Source organism: Leguminivora glycinivorella, chromosome 25, assembly GCF_023078275.1.
Source record: "Leguminivora glycinivorella isolate SPB_JAAS2020 chromosome 25, LegGlyc_1.1, whole genome shotgun sequence".
In the NCBI taxonomy this organism is placed as follows: domain Eukaryota; kingdom Metazoa; phylum Arthropoda; class Insecta; order Lepidoptera; family Tortricidae; genus Leguminivora; species Leguminivora glycinivorella.
Window position 1 is genome coordinate 7,392,512 of NC_062995.1, and position 22,311 is coordinate 7,414,822.

At 37.4% G+C, this 22,311-nt stretch overlaps 1 protein-coding gene across 1 annotated transcript in view; it reads right to left on the reverse strand.

Moving 5' to 3' along the window:
- Positions 1–1,244: 1,244 nt before the first annotated feature.
- Positions 1,245–22,311, reverse strand: part of LOC125239212 — a 54,368-nt gene continuing 33,301 nt past the window's right edge. The window contains exons 3-5 of the mRNA XM_048146734.1: positions 10,857–10,997; positions 2,700–2,867; positions 1,245–1,574 (exon numbers count right to left, since the gene is read on the reverse strand). Coding sequence (XP_048002691.1) covers positions 1,501–1,574; positions 2,700–2,867; positions 10,857–10,997 — 383 coding nt within the window. The 3' untranslated portion in view covers positions 1,245–1,500. The remainder of the gene's footprint in view (positions 1,575–2,699; positions 2,868–10,856; positions 10,998–22,311) is intronic.

Below are 22,311 nucleotides of genomic sequence, written 5' to 3' on the forward strand. Positions count from 1 at the left end.
TAATAAAATTAAGGAATGCATTATACGTATTGTAACTTGAGTAGGAAGGTTAATATAAAATTACTTAAATAAAATCCATGAGTCAATCGGTATATTCGGTATAGATTTCTAATCAGAATTACATAGTACATATAACCTCTTCTTCTTCCTCCTACCCTTATCCCACGTTATGTGGGGTCGGTACAACACGTCTTCCTCTTCCATTCTCCCCTATCTCTCGTCATCTCAACACTCACATCTTTCTTTCTCATGTCCTCTTTCACACAATCCATCCATTGTTGTTTGGGTTTACCCCTCCCTCTCCATCCATCAACATTCATCTCCAACATTCTTTTGCCTATATGACACTCATCCCTCCTCATTACATGACCGTACCACGCCAACCTGCCACTCCTCATCTTTTCCGTTATAGGCGCTCATTTCTGATCCGATCCATTCTGGTCATTCCACACATCCATCTCAACATTCTCATTTCCGCTACGTGCACCCTCCTTTCATCCTCCACCTTTGTCGCCCAGCATTCAGATCCATACAATACAACAGGCCTCACAATCGTCTTGTAGATTTTTCCCCTTAAGTTTAAGGGGCATCCGTCGATCGCATGTTGTCCCTGAGACCTGTCACCATTTCATCCATCCCGCATTTATTCTGTTTTTCACGTCACGGTCGATGCTTCCGTCATTTTGGAATAATGACCCAAGGTACCGAATACACCATCTAAGGCAATAGGGGAAAAACTGGATAGACCACCGAAATCGCAGAACATATGTTCCGTTTTGGTTCTACTGATTTTCAGTCCCACACTTTCCAGTCTTTCTTGCCATTTTCCCAGTCTGCTCTGGACCTCAAGAGCATTTTCCCCAATGTCACATATAACCATAATATAATATAAAGTATTTTTCACCACACCAACTTGTAAATGCCCTCTTGATTCTTCGAAAACAAATAGTCAAATTGCATTTTCTCCACAAGAGTGCAAAATATATGTATTTTATCAAAGTAATTTCAGTACTAATTATAACTTCATGCCCCAAGCTGGCTGGTAGAATTTACATGTAAATGACGACTTTGAATCCTAAATAAGTATTGAATAAACTGATGGATTTGATTTAGTTTGATATTAACTAACTTGTTCCGTCTATTGTCCTTTGAGTCGTCGGCAACCCGAACCCTCCTTAGAACTTGTACACTCCTTTTTGCTGTGTACTTAACACAGCAAGAGGGAATGTACAAGTTTCTAATGGGGTGGCAACGCGCATGTGACACTGTCTGAGTTTCAGGCGTCCATAGGTTACGGTAACCGCATTACATCAGACGGGCCGTATGCTTGTTTGCCACCGACGTAGTATAAAAAAAAATTAAACCGTTATTATTTGTTCGTGTTGGCGTGGTGAAAATTATTTCTTTAAGTTGTTGTTTTATGGGTATGTCATACTGAAATCTTTTGATATGAACTAAAATAAATGATTTTTACTGATGTGCGTACACTCGTGTAGTAAACTAGTTCGCCAGGATCTTTCTTATGCAGGAGACGACGACGATGGCGAAGAGTGACGTCTTCAAGATGTCAGCGTCTGAAAAAAGAGTGCATGATATCAAAAAATATTATATAACCTTTTTTTTGGGATTGAATATATACTTTCCCCAAAAATGTAAAAAAAACTGACTTTTGGGACATATTTTAGGGTAAAAGGGGGGATTGCGTCAGGTGGGGGGCAGGGGACGCTAGTGTGCGCAAGGCACCTTATACCCTAAGGTATCAAACCGTATTTCTTTTTTTTTTTTTCGAAAAACGGTTTGACCGAATCATTTGTTATCCTACTTACTATGGTCTTCATACCATACCTGCAGCAGTTCGTCATCTAAAGTCACTGTTGTTATTGCAAGGAGACAGTGAACTTACTATTCTTGTTTTGGAACTACCACTGCAAGTGTGGTCCTTTTCTCTGAACCCGCTTTCCGTATCACAAAGGCAGATCGTGTCATTAGGCCCCAGCATGCGGAGATGAGGGGCCTTGTCTGTCTGTCTGTGGCATCGTAGCTTTCGAACGGATGAACCGAATCAGATTTAGACTTTTTTTGAAAGCTGAATTAGTCGGGAGTGTTCTTAGCCATGATTGATGGAAATGGGTCCACTATCTCACATTATTTGACGACCGGTCTGGCTCAGTCGGTAGTGACCCTGCCTGCTGAGCCGCGGTCCTGGGTTCGAATCCCGGTAGGGGCATTTGTTTGTGTGATGAGTACAGACATTTCTATGTATATAAGTATGTATTTATCTATTTAAGTATGTATATCGTCGCTTAGCACCCATAGTACAAGCTTTGCTTAGTTTGGGGCTGAGTTGATATGTGTAAGGTGTCCCCAATATATATTTAATATAATATATATATATATATATATATATTATAATAAAGAGTACTATCGTACAGTATGGCCACTCCCGCTCCCCGCTGAAAGTGCCGCCCACCCCCTCTCGGTCACCTCACAGTTACCGCCTGTCAAAAATACGAACAGTCGACCTGTCATATTTCACTCATAACAAGCATAGTACGCGTTCACCTACACGAGCTAAGACTGTGTGCTAGGAATGCGCCTCTTTCAATATATTTGATCGCCAGTGTCCGAGGTGTGACTATGTCGAGGGTTTTTTCTTTGATTTTGTGGTGTGATTGTGCCACAAAGGTTAAGTTACTTACCACTGCAAGTATGGTCCTTTTCTCTGAACCCGCTCTCCGTGTCGCAAAGGCAGATCGTGTCTTTAGGCCCCAGCATGCGCAGATGAGGCGCCTTGTCCGTCGCGTTCGGTGTGCCGCAGGAGAGACCATCGTTGCATTCCTCGCTTGTAGTGCAGGCGTGGTATAACGCTGGCGACATAACAATATATTCATACTCATACTCATTTATTCATAATATTCTTAAAATATTAGATGTCAATACCGGGGAATAAATTATTTTGTACCATCAATTCATCACATTATTTACAACGGGTAATAAAATTATTAACATCTATAAAATTAAGAGTCAATATTACAATAAAAAATACCATTTAGGTACATTTAAAATAGATATAGATAATAGTTATTTGTTATACAAGGGTTTTCATCACTAGATTCTCCCACTTTTATCAATTTTAAAGCAGGTAATTTTACTATAATCAAAGTCAAATTACTTTATCCACTAGTGGATAAAATGCGTTTTTACCCGCTGGTAAAGGATAAAACGGATAAAACATGTGTTTCCGAGCTAGTGAGCGGAAAATAAATATATTTTGACGCTGAGGGGACGTCATGAAGCGCTGGTCTTGCGGTAAGAGGGTGCGACTTTCGATCCGGAGGTCGCGGGTTCGAACCCCGGCTCGTAACAATGAGTTTTTCGGAACTTATGTGCGAAATGTCATTTGATATTTGCCAGTCGCTTTTCGGAGAGGAAAACATCGTGAGGAAACCGGATTAATTCCAATAAGGCCTAGTTACCCTTTTGGTTGGGAGGTCAGATGGCAGTCGCTTGCGTCAAACTAGTGCCTACGCCAAATCTTTGAATTAGTTGTCACAGCAGACCCCAGGCTCCCATGAGCCGTGGCAAATGCCGGCATAACGCAAGGAGAATGACGATGATGATGATGAGGGGACGTCATGGCAGAATATTCGCGTCCCCTATATACCAACTTTATAGGTAATAAAACTGAATCACAAATAGATGAGCTAACTCTAAAAATAAAATAAAAAAAACTTAAAATTAAATTAAAATCTAATCTAAATTCAAATATATGTAAATAGGGCCCCCGCGGCATTGTGGCAAAGATGCTGGCGGCATTTCCTCGCTGAATAGCAATGCTTATGCGTTGCGAGAGAAAGCCGCCAGCTCTCTGGTCAACGTAACTTTTTTGAGTTCGTCATTATTTTTTTTAGTAAGTTATAGGTTATAACTGAAAAGAAAATAATGAAAGTAGATATTTCATTATTTTCTATTCACCACGGACAATTGCGAACTAACACGAAAGCGTCATTAAAATCAAATTAAAGAATTTGACATGAAATGTCCGGCACGATGAAGAAACTAACATTAATTTGGTTTATTTTTCATACTTTCTGTATTCAATGTTGGCGCTTTCTACTTTTTGAATTATTTAATTGTGGGATTCATTCAACATCGAAATAGTACATTACGATACAAGTGCGTAAAAAAGGAAGTTCGAAACGAGTGGCGATAAATTAAAACACGACCAAAGGGAGTGTTTTAAATCGACACGAGTTGCGAATCCTTTTCGCACGTGTATCGTACGACGTTTTTCAGTACAGATGGCCCTCCGAAGTTTCGACCTGTCATATAATGAACCACTTCTCGCACTAGTGCGTAAAAAAACACCATCTGTACTGAAAAAATACTATTTTGACTGTTAAAAAAAACATCTCAATTATGTTTTTGAAAATATAATGTTTATTATTTCTATTTCCTCTTGCATTGTCTAGCAAGAGTAAATAGGTATCTCATAGGTAAGCGTGATCCACCGTAGACCGCATCATCACTTACCATCAGGTGTGATCGTGGTCAAACGTCTACCTATTCATACTAAAAATAAAAAATAAAATAAATAAAATAATTATTTAATTATCATTAATTTGTTGTTAACTTCTAACGTGTTTCGTAACGTTTCGTTAAATAAAGTTTACTTGTGATTTGATCGTGGTTTGATTGTGGAACCACGCCTTATTGATGTCGAGTCGAGCTCCCGCCTGCTTTCTTCCGTGATCAGGATGCATGCAACTGCGTCGAAATATCGGGAGCTCGACAAAAAATTTAAATCTAATGAAAAACCGTGCATTTTTCAAAACTCTCAATGTCATAATGCTCTGATGTTTTTTTTTATGGGATAGGAGGCAAACGAGCAGACAGGTCGCCTGATGGTAAGCGATCACCGCCGCCCATGGACACCCGAAACACCAGAGGTGTTGGAGGTGCGTTGCCGGCCTTTAAGATGGGTGTACGCTCTTTTCTTGAAGATTTGAAGGTCGTATCGGTCCGGAAATACCGCAGGCGACAATTCATTCCACAGTTTAGCTGTGCGGGGCAGGAAGTTTCTGGAGAAACGCACAGTTGAGGACTGCCAGCCATTACTCCTATTTCGAGATTACAAGCGTGAGTTTACATATGGGTATGTATGTATGGAGAAGCTTGCGGAGAAGCGGACGGAGTGGCGAAAGTGCGTTGGAGATGGTCGCAAGTTCGTCGATGAGACCTGGTTTGCGGCACTTGCTGACAAAAGGGAAAGAAGACACCATAGCGAAACGTCGCAATCGGTTGGAAGCTTCCCTTGTCAGATGTGTGGCAAAATGTGTCGCTCTCGCATAGGTCTCTTTAGTCATCAAAAGCGATGTCTTTCGGACATTGCACCATAAATCGTCTGAAATAGACGCTAAGGCCATATATATATATATATGTATGTATGTATGTATGTACGATATACACTACTGACCTTTAGGCTGGAATTAATTGTGACATGCAACCTTTCTTATAATTGCGGGCCTCTACACGAAAGGCCTTATCTAGGACACGAAAAAGAGTTAACAAGTTGCCGACAAAGCTAGTATTTTACGATAATAAATACTTTAAAACCGAAATAAATTACACATATGAAAGAAAAAGTGACCAAGTCCTCTGGTGCCTGAGGCTGGAATCGAACCAGCGTACTTTCCAATCGCGGGAAATGCCTCTTAATCCGCTCGGCCACCCAGGTCACAGCTGTCGAGGTCGAAATTATCTCTCATATGAGTAATCTATACAAGGACTCGTAGAGCCCTCTGTCCATCCCTAGGGCAGAACGGTATGGTTCTTGCCCCCCGTGTAAACCAAACTCAAGTTGGTTTCGACACAGCTCGAGAGATGCGCTGCTAAATCAATTCTAATGAACACAAGTTAAATTATAATCTATTGAAAATATTTCAACTTGTGCTGTCTTAAAGTAGTCACACTACTATGTATATAAATTAAAACCGAAAAACAATAAACCGAAAGATAATAAATACCTCGTAACTTTTGTTTCAAAAGGGCCGACTGACTATCAGTTTGCCGGATGTTAACGGCCTGTCAGTTATACTGCAAAAAGGAGACAACGTTTTCGTACCGCTCTTTGTAAGCATAAAACCACAAAATGTAGAGGTATACAGGTATAGTGGGGAGTTATATTTTTTTTTCATTTCAACCCTGTATGATATAATGTTGGATAGGTATTTAAAAATGAATAGGGGTTTACTAAAGTCATCTTTTGATAATGTTCATATTTTCGGAAATAATCGCTCCTAAAGTTAAAATAAATGTGTCCCCCCCCCCCCTCCCCGCTAACTTTAAGTTAACTATAAGTTTAAAAAATATGAAAAAATCACAAAAGTAGAACTTTATAAAGACTTTCTAGGAAAATCATTTTGAACTTGATAGGTCGAACAGTTTTTGAAAAAAATATGTGAAACTACGGAACCCTACACTGAGCGTGGCCCGACACGCTTTTGGCTGGTTTTTAACCCCCGACGCAAAAACGACGGGGTGTTATAAGTTTGACGTGTCTGTCTGTCTGTCTGTCTGTCTGTCTGTCTGTCTGTCTGTTTGTCTGTCTGTGTGTGTGTCTGTCTGTGGCATCGTAGCTCCCGAACGGATCAACCGATTTCGATTTAGTTTTTTTCATTTGAAAGCTGTGTTAGTCGGGAGTGTTCTTAGCCATGTTTCATTAAAATCGGTCCACTATGTCGCGGTCGGAGGTTTTTTCAAAATTTTAATTTTGTGGTTAGGTTATAATATTAAAGTATGGATTCTGGATTACCAATTTAATAACTTCTATAAATAACCTAACCAATTTTGAAAAAACCCCCGACCGCGACCTAGTGGACCGATTTTCATGAAACATGGCTAAGAACACTCCCGACTAACTCAGCTTTCAGACAAAAAAAAACTAAATCTAAATCGGTTCATCCGTTCGGGAGCTACGATGCCACAGACAGACACACACACAGACAGACAAACAGACAGACAGACAGACAGACAGACAGACACGTCAAACTTATAACACCCCGTCGTTTTTGCGTCGGGGGTTAAAAAATACTGTCAAAGTCATTATAACGCTACAGGTACTTCTTAACAAGTCTCAGCAGATCGATACCCTTTCGTGCAGTGAGGCCAATTAAAAGATATCGTATACTCAATCAAGGTTACCCCTTCTTTAAGCTTATACTTTAATATTAAGTAATATGTGAAATTTGCCCGATTTGAGAATAGATTGGGGAGGTACGCGATAATAAGCATGCATTATTAAGTACGTTCTTGAAATGTCCTTCAATGGTTAGTCAATTAGTATTTAATATTTTTGATTTTTTATGAAATCGTTGATTAAAAATCGGGTAAAGCAATGAGGGCTGATATTTACAGTAGATATTTCCTCATTAATTTATTTATTTTATTTTATTCGGAAAACCAACAGCTTAAATATCTAAAACTAAGTTAGCAAAAATGTGTATCTGAAAAGCCAATTACAGGTTTCCACAGATAGGATGCGAAGGTAATTTACAGGCTAGCACAAAACAATCAGAAATTAATGAGATAGCAGCGTCAGGACATGCCACGGAAAAATAATGAGGTATTGATTTGATACATATTAAACTTATTAAAAACGAGACCTACCTTAATCTTCTGCTGGCGGGGGAGCAAAGAAACTAGATACTATAAGGTTCTTTACTAATGCGGGTTTCAATAGGTGCAGATCCAAATGATCATTGCTATGACACAGCTCATTCATCGACCTCGCTGCTCGGATAAAGTATGAATTTTTTTCTACTCCCGTACTGTTATTCGTGAGTTACAAGGTCGTGCATAGAACTTAAAAACCCTACATAAAAGATGTCAGGACAAGTCTATCTAGTCTATACCCTGAAAACATTTAGTAGAAGTAGCACGATATAGCTGTTACAGTTCAGTAAATACATTGCTACCAACTTAACAAACCAATTCGCAGAGTCGAGACTCCTTCGTTTTCTGCTGCGTTCATTGGCGACGCGTCGAATCGCATTCAAATGTATGAGAACTCGATTCAACTCGGCTCGATTCGTCTTAGTGGCCAGGCTTCAAAGAACCATACCATAGACAGTTTTATTTTCATGTTTGCACTCAAACTGCATATTAAAAATGGTAGGCGGTCCACTAGATAACTAAGATGACTGAAAGTAGGTATTTGTTGATTTATAATTTTCTTTCAAAATAAGTGCTTGGTCGTAGAAAAAGTATTGTATGCAACGGTGTTTAACTGAGTCAAAAAATGCTCGTGGCGTCTTTATTAACAATTTTCGGCTTCGCCTCAAATTGTTACCCACGCCACTCACCTTTTTTGACCTCTTTTAACCACCAGTTGCATAAAATACTATTACGATAGTTGGTTTTGGTCGGTGGAAGAGACAAAGGTCGGTAATGTCTGGAGGTAACAGCTCTAGGAAACAGGAAATACATGCATATTGTTTTTATAAATTTTGTTAAATTCGGAAAAAAAAACAACAATTTTCTTACATAATAAAATGGCTTTATTGAGTGTGAAAGAACCTTAAGAATAAATCGCAATTTAAGAATTTACGCGCGCGAAGCCGCGGGCAAAAGCTAGTGAATAACCTAACCACAAAATTAAAACTTTGAAAACACGCCCGACATAGTGGACCGATTTTCATAAAACATGGCTAAGAAAACTCCCGACTAACACAGCTCTCAAACAAAAAAAAAATCTAAATCGGTTCATCCGTTCGGGAGCTACGATGCTACGCCAGACACACACACAGCCAGACATACTGACAGACAGACACGTCAAACTATAACACCCGTCAGTTTAGCGTCGGGGGTTAAAAAGCAGCGTGTTAGTCTGTCAGTTGATTTCAAACATCTGACGGGAAGGTACTACCCTTCTATCCTCTTATTATATCTACTGTCTCCTAATATATTTTATACAATCGTGAAATGAAATGAAATGAAATGAAATGAAATAATACAAAGCTTTTCAGTCGAGTACCATGTTTAGGCCACGAAGCTTGCTGAGTGGCCTAATAGTACGGTACGAGAGTGAAAAGCTTAATTATATCACTATTGTATACAATACTTTTTCTACGAATCATCGTCTTCATCATCAATGGACGGAAATATCATCATTCATGCAAGTTAAAATTAATGTTAATAGAGTCGTTCACCGTTGTATCAACATCGAATTATCTAGCAACCAATTGTTTGTAATAACCGTCTCTCATTGGCCGATAACGCGACAGATAAAAAAAATGTGTTTCAGATGTAGGAAAATTTGCCAGATATCGCAAATTAGTATAGAAATTGTATGAAGTTCTATTTTTGAAATTATTACAGTTAACTAAAGTCAACTATAATGAGCTTATTATAATTGAGCCGGAACTGCCATAGAGTATCCAACACTAAAAAGTTAGCACTTATAGTTTAGTCTGTGGTGCCCTAATTGACAGATTACACTCGACAAGTAGAAAAAGTAACATATATGTCAATATCTATCAGACCATCACTCTCTGGAGTTAGGCGGCCAGTAGTGATTAAAGCCTTTGTGGTGGTACAAAGGCAATCACGATATCATAGTAACACTTACTTTTCTCATACAAAAGTGACTCAATAGTTGCCACGTGCGAAACGATTTACGTAGACGGTGGCGCCCCCATTATTTTCTACTCTTCGCCAGGCTATATATTACTAGACTTTTCCCTGCTTTTGACCGCGTTCCGGGGGCCGATTTTCGAATTCGACCGCTCGATTACCTGAGTACGTAGCCGAATGGCACAAACGCTCACGAAACGAAACGCTCGCAGATATCTATCTCTATCGCTCTTGCGTATTGGCGCAACAGAGCCAGAGTACGTTTCGCAACGTTTCGTTTTCTTTTCGCGTCGTAGAAATGCCATTCGGCTACGGGGCCTGTTTTTAGTTTCTGATCCTACCGACTGTGCCATGTTGGAGGTATACTAACGATTATTCTGAACATAAAACTAATTTATTCATATATCTATTACATACATACATACAATCACGCCTGTATCCCATAAAGGGGTAGGCAGAACACATGAAACTACTAAGGCTTCAGTGCCACTCTTGGCAAATAAGGGGTTGAAAGAAAACGAAACTGTGACATTGCAGTGACAGGTTGCCAGCCTCTCGCCTACGCCACAATTTAACCTATATCCCGTAGTCGCCTTCTACGACACCCACGGGAAGAAAGGTGGTGGTGAAATTCTTAACCCGTCACCACACAGGCAATATATCTATTAGCCTGACAAACTACCTTGTATATCAAATAGAGTCACTCATACGTTTAATAAATAGGTGCACTATTGTCCCCGCAAATACACCTCATGTGTGAGTCGAAATCAGTAACACGTAAGTGCTATATTCTACTCACTGCGGTCCCTAGACACTTCGTCTGTGAGTCGAAGTGAGTTATCAGTGTCATCACGCATTTGCTGCTAATACTACTCACATTTGGTCAGCGCCTCACACTGCCCATTAATCGGCTCACTGTTGTCCACTATAAATATACCCCATCTATGAGTCGAAGTGAGTCCTCACACACAGATGGCTGCTGTATTCTACTCACATTTGGTCAGCGCGACACTGCCCATTAATCGGTGCACTATTGTCCCCGCATAGACACCTCGTTTGTGAGTCGAAGTGAGTCCTCACGCACGAGCTGCTATAAATGTTATTACTCTACTCACATTTGGTCAGCGCCTCACACTGCCCATTAATCGGCTCACTGTTGTCCACCATACCCTATCTGTGAGTTGAAGTGAGTCCTCACGTAGACTACTGTAATATATACTTACATTTGGTCAGCGCCTCACACTGCCCATTGATCGGCGCACTGTTGTCCCCGCAGAGACACCTCGTCTGTGAGTCGAAGTGAGTCCGCACGCACGAGCTGCTTGCGACCGCGATGCACTCCGCTTGTCTCGAACACGGCTTGGCTGTAAAATATAATGTTAATTAGCATTTTATAAGTATATAATAGAACGGGATAGATATATTTTTTATTGTAAACACAAATTACACACAATAAAAACTGCTGTCACTGCCTGGAAAGAAGAGAAAGGAGATTTCCCGGAAGTATGCAGGACTTGTTGGCAATTACTTATACACCGGAAGAAAGCGATTGGCTACTTAATTTAGATGTTAAACTGTAATTTTTCCTATGTATATGACTTAATTTAATTTTATCAGGAATGGTTATTCCTGACCACATAATAACTGCCTAATGGCATCATTTTTTTCTAAGGAATTTTTAAGACTTTGAAGCACGCTGTACCCCGAATCCACAGCGTTTAGAGTGTCAATCAGTCTTAACATTTCAACAAAATCACCGAATTTGGCAGTATTTGATATCTCCATTCATCACCGAGATGTAAATTATAAACAATTTGAATACAAGGTTTATTTATATTTTCTGCCAATTCTATTAATGGCGACTTTATGCCTCTTTAAAGGTCGTCATAATCCATAGGGTGCATTGGGGTAATTTCGAAAGTCGTCCAATTTTGAAAGTCACATAAAGTCAACATTACTTCCGTCTTAACAAGATTCCCCTGTCGAAATTACTCGAGCATTTCTGTGCTCCGAAATTACGCCAATGCACTCTACTTAATATATTATAAATGGGAAAGTGTGTGTGTCTCTTTGTTTGTCCGTCGATCACGGCAAAACGGAGCAACGAATTGACGTGATTTTTTGAGTGAAGATAGTTGAAGAGATGGAGAGTGACATAGGCTATTTTTTGTCTCTTTTTAACCCGCCACTTCCCTAAAATAGGGGGTAGAAGTTTATATGGAGCATTCCGCAATTTTTGAGTTCAACGCGTTTACTAGGCTCATTAAAAAAACTGTTTATTTCTATAATAATAAAAACTTTTACAAAAAAATCCAACCGACTTCAAAAAGAACAATCATCATCATGAGGTTCACTTTATGAAAGTGCTAGTTTTCGAGAGAAACTACTCGAGTTACTTAAGAAGCCACCGAAAGCAACATACATGTCATGTACCTCAACTCTTCATGGATCCCATCATCAGAACAGCTCCAGATTAATATGGGACCACCTTGGAGGAAGCTCCTTTCAAACAAAAAAATATTAATAAATAAAATAATACTAAATAAAATGAACCCGAGTATGTAACCTCCTTCTTCTTTATTTTCAGTAAAGAAGTAGGTTGAAAAATAATAACAATTAACTAATTACTTACTTACCTTCTTATTGATTACTTTCATACATTTTGTCAAGTGTCTAGAATAGAAAAGCGTCACTGGTGTCCCTCTCAGCAAAAAAAAACATCACTTTGACATTTCCTAGCTACCACAAAATTAAAATTTTGAAAAAATCCCCTACATAGTGGACCGATTTTTATGAAACCTGGCTAAGAACACTCCCGGCTAACTCAGTTATAAAAAAAAACGAAATCTAAATCGGTTCATCCGTTCGGGAGCTTTATTAGACTTTATTAGATTTCGCCGGCTCCTCTTTTAATAAATATCAAGCCTTTAGGCACTGGTCCCACCGCGAGCTAGTAAGCTATGAGCTATCGGCTATAAAAACGAACAAAATATAAGCACTCCCGTGCAAATAAAAGAGACAGGGCTATATTGATAGCTCACCGCTGGGCGAGTAACTATAAACATCGCCGTGTCTCTTTTATTTGCACGGGAGTCATTATCTTTTGTTCGTCATTGTAGCCGATAGATCATTGCATTTTTTGTGTTGTTTTGCGACAAATCTTTTAGCTTGAATTTAATATTAAATAAATTATTTCTTAGCATTGTGTAGTGTCTTGAAAACTGAATTGAACTTTAGCACACATTGTTATAAAGTAACTTATGTTTGAAACTGAAACTGTAATCGTTTCAGCTTTTTCAGGTCGTTGCTGCTAGGGTTGTCGATCATGGAGAATTGTTTTATTTTTTCTGAAAACCTAGTTTTTGCAACGTGTTACTTACTTTGTCACTTTTTGCCATCTATCAATAAGAAGAGATTGCATGGCATGAATATGCATGCGGTCCACCTGATGGTAAGCAATCTCCGTAGATATAACGATACAGAGTACACGACGACGATTGCATTCTTTCAAACTCTTACCTCTGATTTTAAAAGGGTAAATATAGTTTTACTGTATCCGCTTAGCCACACCTCGGACACTGGCGACCAAATATATGAAAGAGGCGCGTTCCTAGCACACATTCTAAGCTCGTGTAGGTGAACGCGTACCATGCTTGTATAAGTGAGATATGACAGGTCGACTCTCCGCGTTTTTGCAGGCGGTAACTGTGAGGTAACCGAGAGGGTTACTGTACAATAGTACTCTTTATTATACTGTGGCTTAGAATCGGGCGGGCTGTTTGCTTTTACTACCGATATTGTATAAATAATAAGAAAATAATTAAATCGATACCATTTATTTAGTAATGTGACAGACAGAGTCGCAAGGTTCCTTTTGTACCTTTTTATTACGGAACCCTAAAAACAGTAATTTTAAAAAATTGATGTTTTTTCCTCACAGTTGGTAACCTTAAGTTACACAAATCAAGCTGGCGTGAAAAAGTATGCTAATAACGTGCCCGAATGATAGCAAAAACTGGAGCAAAGGTTAAATGTGGACTTTTGTTTAGTTTTACAGTTTTATACACTTATTTGGAAAGGTTTTTAAACCTAATACAAATAGATAGCAAAATTGCATTAGGTATATCCACAAGAGTGCAAAGTAATTTTATGAAAATTGTAACTTGATGTCTTAAGCTGGCTGGTAGATTTTACGTATAAACATAAATTAAATATAACAAGATCATACCATCCCATACATTAAAATGCGACCGCCTAAGACCGCGCTTACACTCCATCACACATAGATGGCGCCACAAAAAAAATGTCTTGTAGCTTTCAATTGTACTTGTAGATGGCGTTAAGTGTCACTTTTGACATAGATTTATGGGTTGGAATTGACATTTAATGCCAATCTACAAATAATCGGTGGCAACAAGGCATTTTTTGTGGCGCCATCTATTGGTGGAGTGTAAGCGCGTTCGTAGGCGGTCGCATTTTAATGTATGGGATGGTATGATCTTGTTATATTTAATTTATGGTATAAATGATGATTTTGAATCATAAATATTGAATAACTTGATGGATTTGATTTTATTTTGATGTTTTATACTTAGTCAGTATTTTGTTCGTGTTGGTGTGGCGAAAATTTTTGTGTTTCACTCGGTGGCATATTTTTAATAACGGCACGTGCCAATAATGATACCCGAGCAAGAAAAGATTCCAATATTCAAAAAGTGGAATCTTGAGCGTTGCGAATGTATCAAGGCACAATAACTTTGCCCCCTTGTAAAACAAATAACTATTAATTCAGTCAATGTATCTGTAGGCTACTTTACTTTTAGTCAAATCAGCTTCTTTTTAATAGAATAAAATAGAATAGAATAGAAAAGTTTTATTCGTAAACACACAGACAATAAACAATATTTATAAATGACATAGGAGAAGTGCCACGAAATGGCCTCACCTCAGCATATTGCTGGCGACTTCCAGCGCTGGTCTTCCGGTGAGACCATTAAGTGAGAAAAATGACTTTCGAACCGAATTTGAACGACTTGCTAATATGGAATTTATATGAAATCGAGTTGAGTGACGTCACGGTCAACTCATTTACTTTATGTATTTATGTACTATTAATTTTAATTTTTTTAGAGAAAGAAGAAGTTTATTTTTCTGTCATATTAAAAAACATTACATATTTAAGCACTAACGTTTTAATATATTTGATGAAGTTTAAAAATAACCTCAAACAGACTTTATTGCCTTCGTGTGAAACTCTTATAAGGCCTAAATGGATTCCGGAAGTAACATTTTGCCACGTGTTTCAGTTGACCTATAGATTCTGTTCAATTGTCTATGGTCTGTTTCTATGGTAACCCGGAAATGTATAAAAAATACAAACAACATTATAATAAATATGTTATATCTACTTTTTATATAACTTTAATTATATTATAACAAATAAAAATAGATACATTGTTGAATGTTATTATTGTGAATGATTTACTTGTATTAATTGTAAAATAATGTATAATGTATGACTTGTAAATTGGCTTTATATGTATATCCTAACCACAAAATTAAAATTTTGAAAAAACCCCCGACCGCGACACAGTAGACCGATTCTCATGAAACATGGCTAAGAACACTCCCGACTAACTCAGCTTTCAAACAAAACTAAATCGGTTCATCTATTCGGGAGCTATGATGCCACAGACAGACACACACATAGACAGACAGACAGACAAACAGACAGACAGACACATCAAACTTATAACACCCCGTCGTTTTTGCGTCGGGGGTTAAGGCCATGCATTGACAAATATTAGGAGTTTAGATTCACTGGTGTGCTTAGCCCCGGAAAGTTTTGGATATGTATTTCTTGACTATATGATTGAAATTTTTGTACGGGTCGAAACACGAAAGCTTACAATTTTCTCGGTAGAAATCTAATCCAAAGAGAGGCCTTAATTTTTCGTTTGACTAACATTGTGAGAAAAATATGCAAAGTTAATCAGCCTAACCTACTTTAAAGTAAAGGTTTCCAAATTATCTAGTCTGTCGCTGAAGGAAATATTTTTTATTACCGTATATCCAAAGATTTATCAACATTTACGATATCATGAATTCAACAGAAAACGGCCATTTTATGCGGTTTCGTTTCTCTTTCTTGACTGACTGACAATGACTATAAAATATAGTTTGTCAATATTGGTTCACTGAATTTGACACGACGAAGACGCGTGACACATGTGAGCAATGGACACTGTTTAATAATGTAAAAATTATAGACCATGAAAAAAACACGATTAGTTATAATTGCGCGCTATTCTACATGTCCCCTGCCGAATAACAATCATAGTAAAATTAACGAAAATACTTCGGATAGGATGTTTTTTTTATTATTTATCTACAAAATTTAAGTTCAGATACGTTTTGAACGTAAAATTTAGAAGTTCGTATTTTTATCCAACTTGTATCAAAGTGAGGAAGCAGTTTTTTTTTTTTTTTCAGTAAATGCGCTGTTTGTCGTCACGCTTTTATAAAAAGCAACTCGTGAAAACTCAAAGGTTTTTTTAATAAATTATTTTTTCATTCAAAATTTGTCAAGGATTTAAAAAAAATTCTTAACTTCGAAAACTACAAAAAAAATCGTCTAAGTAAATAATTCTGATAGCCCATAATATAATCTATCTTCTAATACCCACTTGGCCGGTAATTCTCATTTTCTCGGCCTCAGATGTAATGTAGATCTTACGTCACTTTTAAAAAAGTCAAAACACTACCAAGCTCTAGCAATAAAAACTACTAATAAATTTATTCCTACAATCGCAAGTCGCAACTACACTACAACCTAAATCCAACCGCCCTTATCACTCATTCTATTTTCAAATGCTGTTCCATCTGAAATTCAAATTCAAATTTAAAATACAGATAGAACAGTAGCGTCCGACTGGCTCCACGGAGCTCTGATAACGAATGGAAATACTATCTTCACAGTTCAAGATATGATGGTAAATGTTCTTAAAAGCCAGCTTAATATGGGCTCTTTTACGAGTCTGTAGCAGAGTTGGGCAAAAAGTAATCGACTAACGATTAACGATTAAAATTAGACGATTAATTTATTGTAATCAAATGAAATGGACGATTATTAGTTGTAATCGAAAAGCGTCGATTAACGTCAAATAATGTTCAGCGATTAATTACTTCTATCGATTGATTATTCGAATATTTTTATCACGATTACTTTTCGGAGAAAATAAAAAATCATGTTTTTATTAGGGCTCTGGATACACGTGATTCACGCCGAACCGTAGCTACGTGATCTTAACACCAGCGGTACTAAGATCACGAATTTCACGAACACGGCAAGGTACGTACCTCGTACGCACGTACGTACGTACTTGCCTTAGCGCCCGGATTCACGTGACACGCCGCGGGCCGTGACACGCCGCCGCCCGAACTAAGTTCGTGTGCAGAGTACTTATCGTACGTTTTGTAGATTTAACTCGCCCGGGAGAAAACCAAATCATGACTATTATTGAATTATCACTTAATACCTATACTTAATACTGGACGAAATTTTTTTTACATATGAATTAAACTTATATTTATGTTTTGCTTCGATTTTTATACAATACATATAACTAGCGGCCCTCCCCGGCTACGCACGGGGATTATGATAAAAATTGTTATAATAAGTTATCCGTAAAAGATAGACATATGCCATCGCGGACTTTTTTGTAGACCTATTAGAGAGACACAATTTTCCAATACATTATTTTGATATAGCTCAAACGGTTTCGGCAGCGTTTTCGATTAAAGCTCTCAGCCAGCGGGATTTTGTCCAACTCGATTAGAAAATATCGTCATATTTCAACCAATTCAAACAAAACTTTAACAAATTATATACCTGAACTTTCCTCAAGAATTACTCTATTCATAAGTGAAAACCATATGAAAACCCGTTCAGTTTTTGAGTTTATCACGAACACACAGACAGACGCGGCTCCCCGGGAGTTTATTTTATAAGAGAAGATTAAGTGATTTACGGCGTTATTCTGTTTCCGATTTTATTGAAATTAAAACTAGCAAACTGTCCGATGCCTTACACTATCTATATACCTGTATGGTAAATGTCAACCTGTGTTACGTTACGTCTTAATATTGTTTATTTTTTGACATGTGCCGTCAGAATCCTCAAATACTTGACACTAACTTAAAACTGTATGTGGTGACAGTTTAGTATAGTATGGAGTAACTATTGTCCCAGAGCTGTAAGAAGTGTAAGAACCTCTTTTTCACACATGACAGCGTCCACAAAACGTAAAATCCTGTAATAATGGTTAAAAAAATCAGGTACTTAAAATAGTATTTTATACAATCGCGATATAATACAAAGCTTTTCAGTCGAGTACCATGTTTAGGCCACGAAGCTTTGCTGAGTGGCCTAACAGTACGGTACGAGAGTGAAAAACTTAATTATATCACTATTGTATACAATACTTTTTCTACGAGTCATCATCTTCATCATCAATGGACGGAAATATCATCATTCATGCAAGTTTAAATTAATGTTAATAGCGTCGTTCACCGTTGTATCAATATCGAATTACCTAGTAACCAATTGTTTGTAACAACCGTCTCTGATTGGCCGATAACGCCACAAATAAAAAAAATGTATTTCAGATGCAGAAAAATTTGCCAGGTATCGCAAATTAGTATATAAATTGTATGATGTTCTATTTTTGAAATTATTACAGTTAACTTAAAGTCAACTATAATGAGATTAAGTACATATATTATTATAGTTGAGTCGGAACTGCCATAGAGTATCCAACACTGAAAAGTTAGCACTTATAGTTTAGTCTGTGGTGTCCTAATTGACAGATTACAATCGACGAGTAGAAAAATAATATTTCCCTTACTTTAAACATAATCTAAAACATGTTACATTTTTACGGATCTTCGTTAGTATTTTACGATATTAATTTATAACGCAAGATTTACTTATTAAACCATTTATCATTAATTTTTATTTTTAAACTAGTGCTGTGGCAGAGTGTAATTTCGATTCAAATGACATTTCAGTAAGTTGATAGAAATCGTATATTTGTTTAAGCGCCTCCTTGTCCATAGGGCCTAATCGATTCAACCAATTCGAAATTAATCGTTAGATTTGGCAAACGATACGCCTTAGCCACATCGCAACATATGTACTTCAAAACAAATGTGTCAAAAATGTGAACTTACGGATCCGGGACAATAGTTCTGATGAAATTCAGCAACACGACGCTTAGCCATATATTTCTGGTCAAGCATTATTATGTTATTCTTAAGGTTTTCACATTTATTCTTTCATTTATTATGTATGAAAATGAAAACCTACCAAGTGGCTTTAATTAATTAATATTTAAGCTTGCTCTTATGTAAGCATATAACGTAATCTTAAATGTAAACAAGACAAACAGGAGTGTAGGTGAACAAAAGAGCAAGTTTATGATGACTATTATACTCCAGGCAAAAAATATGCACACATGTGCGCGGGGCCACGGCTAAGACAAAAAAAATGACAGCTGCAGTTCTTATCAGTTTCGGTACATTAAATAATACTTTTAGATAGTATATTCCTTTATAGCACTGTATTGTTTGACGAACGAGCTCAGCTATCTTACTGTGGTGGTATTTTGCAAATAATAAGCGCAGTTCCACCACGTGGTAATAAAGACAGTAAAATTTACGAGCAGCCTTTTGTACGTGAAGCTGAGTGAAGTGAGCGATGTGTTATTTTTACATTTTAGGATTTTTTATTTAATCTGGATGGGGCAGTTTAGAATTTTAGTTTATTTCAATTAGTCACTTGTAAGATCCCAGTTGATCAACACTTGAAGGCCTTGACATTTTACTTTAGCGGTGAATTTAAAAGTTATTGTCTTGTTGTTTTGTTAATTTTTTGTATTGTTACTGTTAATGTTTGAAACTCTTAACAACGAAGAAAAGTTTGGTGTGGAGATATGCCACCAGAGTCGGAGATTCAACTTTATGTAGTCTCTGCAAGGATCGGACAAACAATGAGTTTCCGTGTCGTCATGGTACTACAGGATCTATCGCGAGGCATTTGACGTCAGTTCATTTGAAATCTGCTGTTACTGTTACGACATCAAACGAGTAAGTCAATTTTTTAAATAGGTGTAATCCATAATAAGTAAATGAAAGCAGCAAAGGTCTAAGTTTAAATACCATGAAAAAATAATTTTAAAGTTATTGCATGTAAATAGTATAACGAAGCTCACTTTATTAAGCAGTGCCTATTCATTATTTTTGAAACAATATATCAGTCATAAAACAGTGTTTACATCTTAATAAAATGATAATCCTGCGCCTTGAACCCTCTTAAAGTAGACTTTTTTTACTACCATCAATCTTATTACTATATAACGTAATTACACTAATTACCTAATTAAATAGTGGCTATAACAGTTAAGTAAGTTCGCGTAAAATGTATAACATAATTATTAACTAGGTATGTGTTAAAATTACGTTTCCGTGGATGTCATCCTATCGTCACATTCTTAATTTTTATACTAAATTGACAAATTTCTTACTCCTTGCATCAATAATTGAATGGTACCGTGGATACTTATCTTCCTATTAAATCTTATTAATCAGAGGGTAACTAGAGAGTTTTTGTCAACGAACATTGCAGAAACATAATAAGCAGATTCAAGGGTATCACGGTGCACGGTTAAGCCCATATTACCACGTTAACGCATGGTATTTTTCAACCACAACCACTCAACAGATAAGCTTAACAAAGGATAAGGTATTAGTCATGGTATAGTGCCATTTTAATAAACATAAAAGTAATATTTTAGTGAAAGTATAAGCATTTTTTGAATTTGTACTCGAAGCGTCGGTTGTAGCGTAGAGACAATGCTAACAGTGGTTATTTAATAATAAGTCGAATTTAGAATTATAACTGTTGAAAACCTTTAGATAGAGTAAAAAACTCAAATGACTGGAAGGAAACTTTATCTGAAACGGTTACCAAATCTAGCAGTTACCCTTACAAAAGGTTACCTACCCATATCGTTGGTATTTTTATAACCACTTCTAAATTAAGCCTATCGGAAACCCCGGATCGTTTATTTAGTTATATTTATTTATTACTTACATATTAATATTTGAAAAACCGCAGTATTGAATATAAATTTTAATTCAAAAGTAATTAAGATATAACCTCACGATACCTACATTTTTATTCATAACTTATAGAGACTGCATCCGATCTTATCTTCTCTCATGAAACGCCGCTGGCGGACCGAACGGGCGTGTCACGTGAATTCGTACGTACGTACGGACGGATCTACGAACGTACGTACCCTAATTTCACGTGATTTATTTTCACGTGACGAACGAACCAGAAATCCGTTGCCGTGTATCACGGCAACGTGCGTACGGCTACGTGTTCACGATACACGGTCACGACCGGGAGCCCTAGTTTTTATAGGTTTAGGTAATGCTGGGTGGCTAGCCGAATGGCACAATCGCTCACGAAACGCTCACGAAACGAAGCGCTAGTAGATATCTATCTCTATCGCGCTTACGTATTGGCGCGACAGAGCCAGCGGCGTATCGCTTTCGTTTGGCGTCGGAGAAATGCCATTCGGCTACGGGGCCTGGTTATAAAATTAATGACCAATTTCAAACTCCTTGGTGTAGAGCTGTAGAGTTAGTTAGCTTAGCCTGACTTTACGTACAAATTGACTACATGTCGACTTTCAATCGAGAATTAATCTTGAAATCAATCGATTAATATACGGATTAAATCAATTTTATTGTATGGGTCGATTAAATTAATCGTCGACTAATTTTGACGATTAATTTTTGAAATCGATTAATTAGTCGAATAAAAAGTTAATCGAATAATGCCCATCTCTGGTCGGTAGTAAAGGAAATGGGGTCTACTTTGAATGGAAATTTCGATCTAAATCTGCTTCCGAATGTTATCGGCCGCCATCTTGGAATTAGGTCAAGACTTGTTTAGTCGTGCGTGTGAACTAATTGTTTGACTGTTTGGGGTTAAGTTCGTGATTAAGTTGACCTTTGACAGTTAGGAATAGGTTGCGCGGTGGAACCGTAGTTAGACGAAAGGGGAATGTTTGGGACCGATTTTTCCTTGTTCTTTTTCCTTTGACATGTGACAAAAAAAGATACAATACAATATGATGATGTTTTTAGGGTTCCGTAGTCAACTAGGAACCCTTATAGTTTCGCCATGTCTGTCTGTCCGTCCGTCCGTCCGTCCGCGGATAATCTCAGTAACCGTTAGCACTAGAAAACTGAAATTTGGAACCAATATGTATATCAATCACGCCAACAAAGTGCAAAAATAAAAAATGGAAAATAATGTTTTATTAGGGAACCCCCCCTACATGTAAAGTGGGGGCTGATATTTTTTTTCATACCAACCCCAATGTGTGATATATTATTGGATAGGTATTTAAAAATGAATAAGGGTTTACTAAGATCGTTTTTTGATAATATTAATATTTTCGGAAATAATCGCTCCTAAAGGAAAAAAAAGTGCGTCCCCCCCCTCTAACTTTTGAACCATATGTTTAAAAAATATGAAAAAAATCACAAAAGTAGAACTTTATAAAGACTTTCTAGGAAAATTATTTTGAACTTGATAGGTTC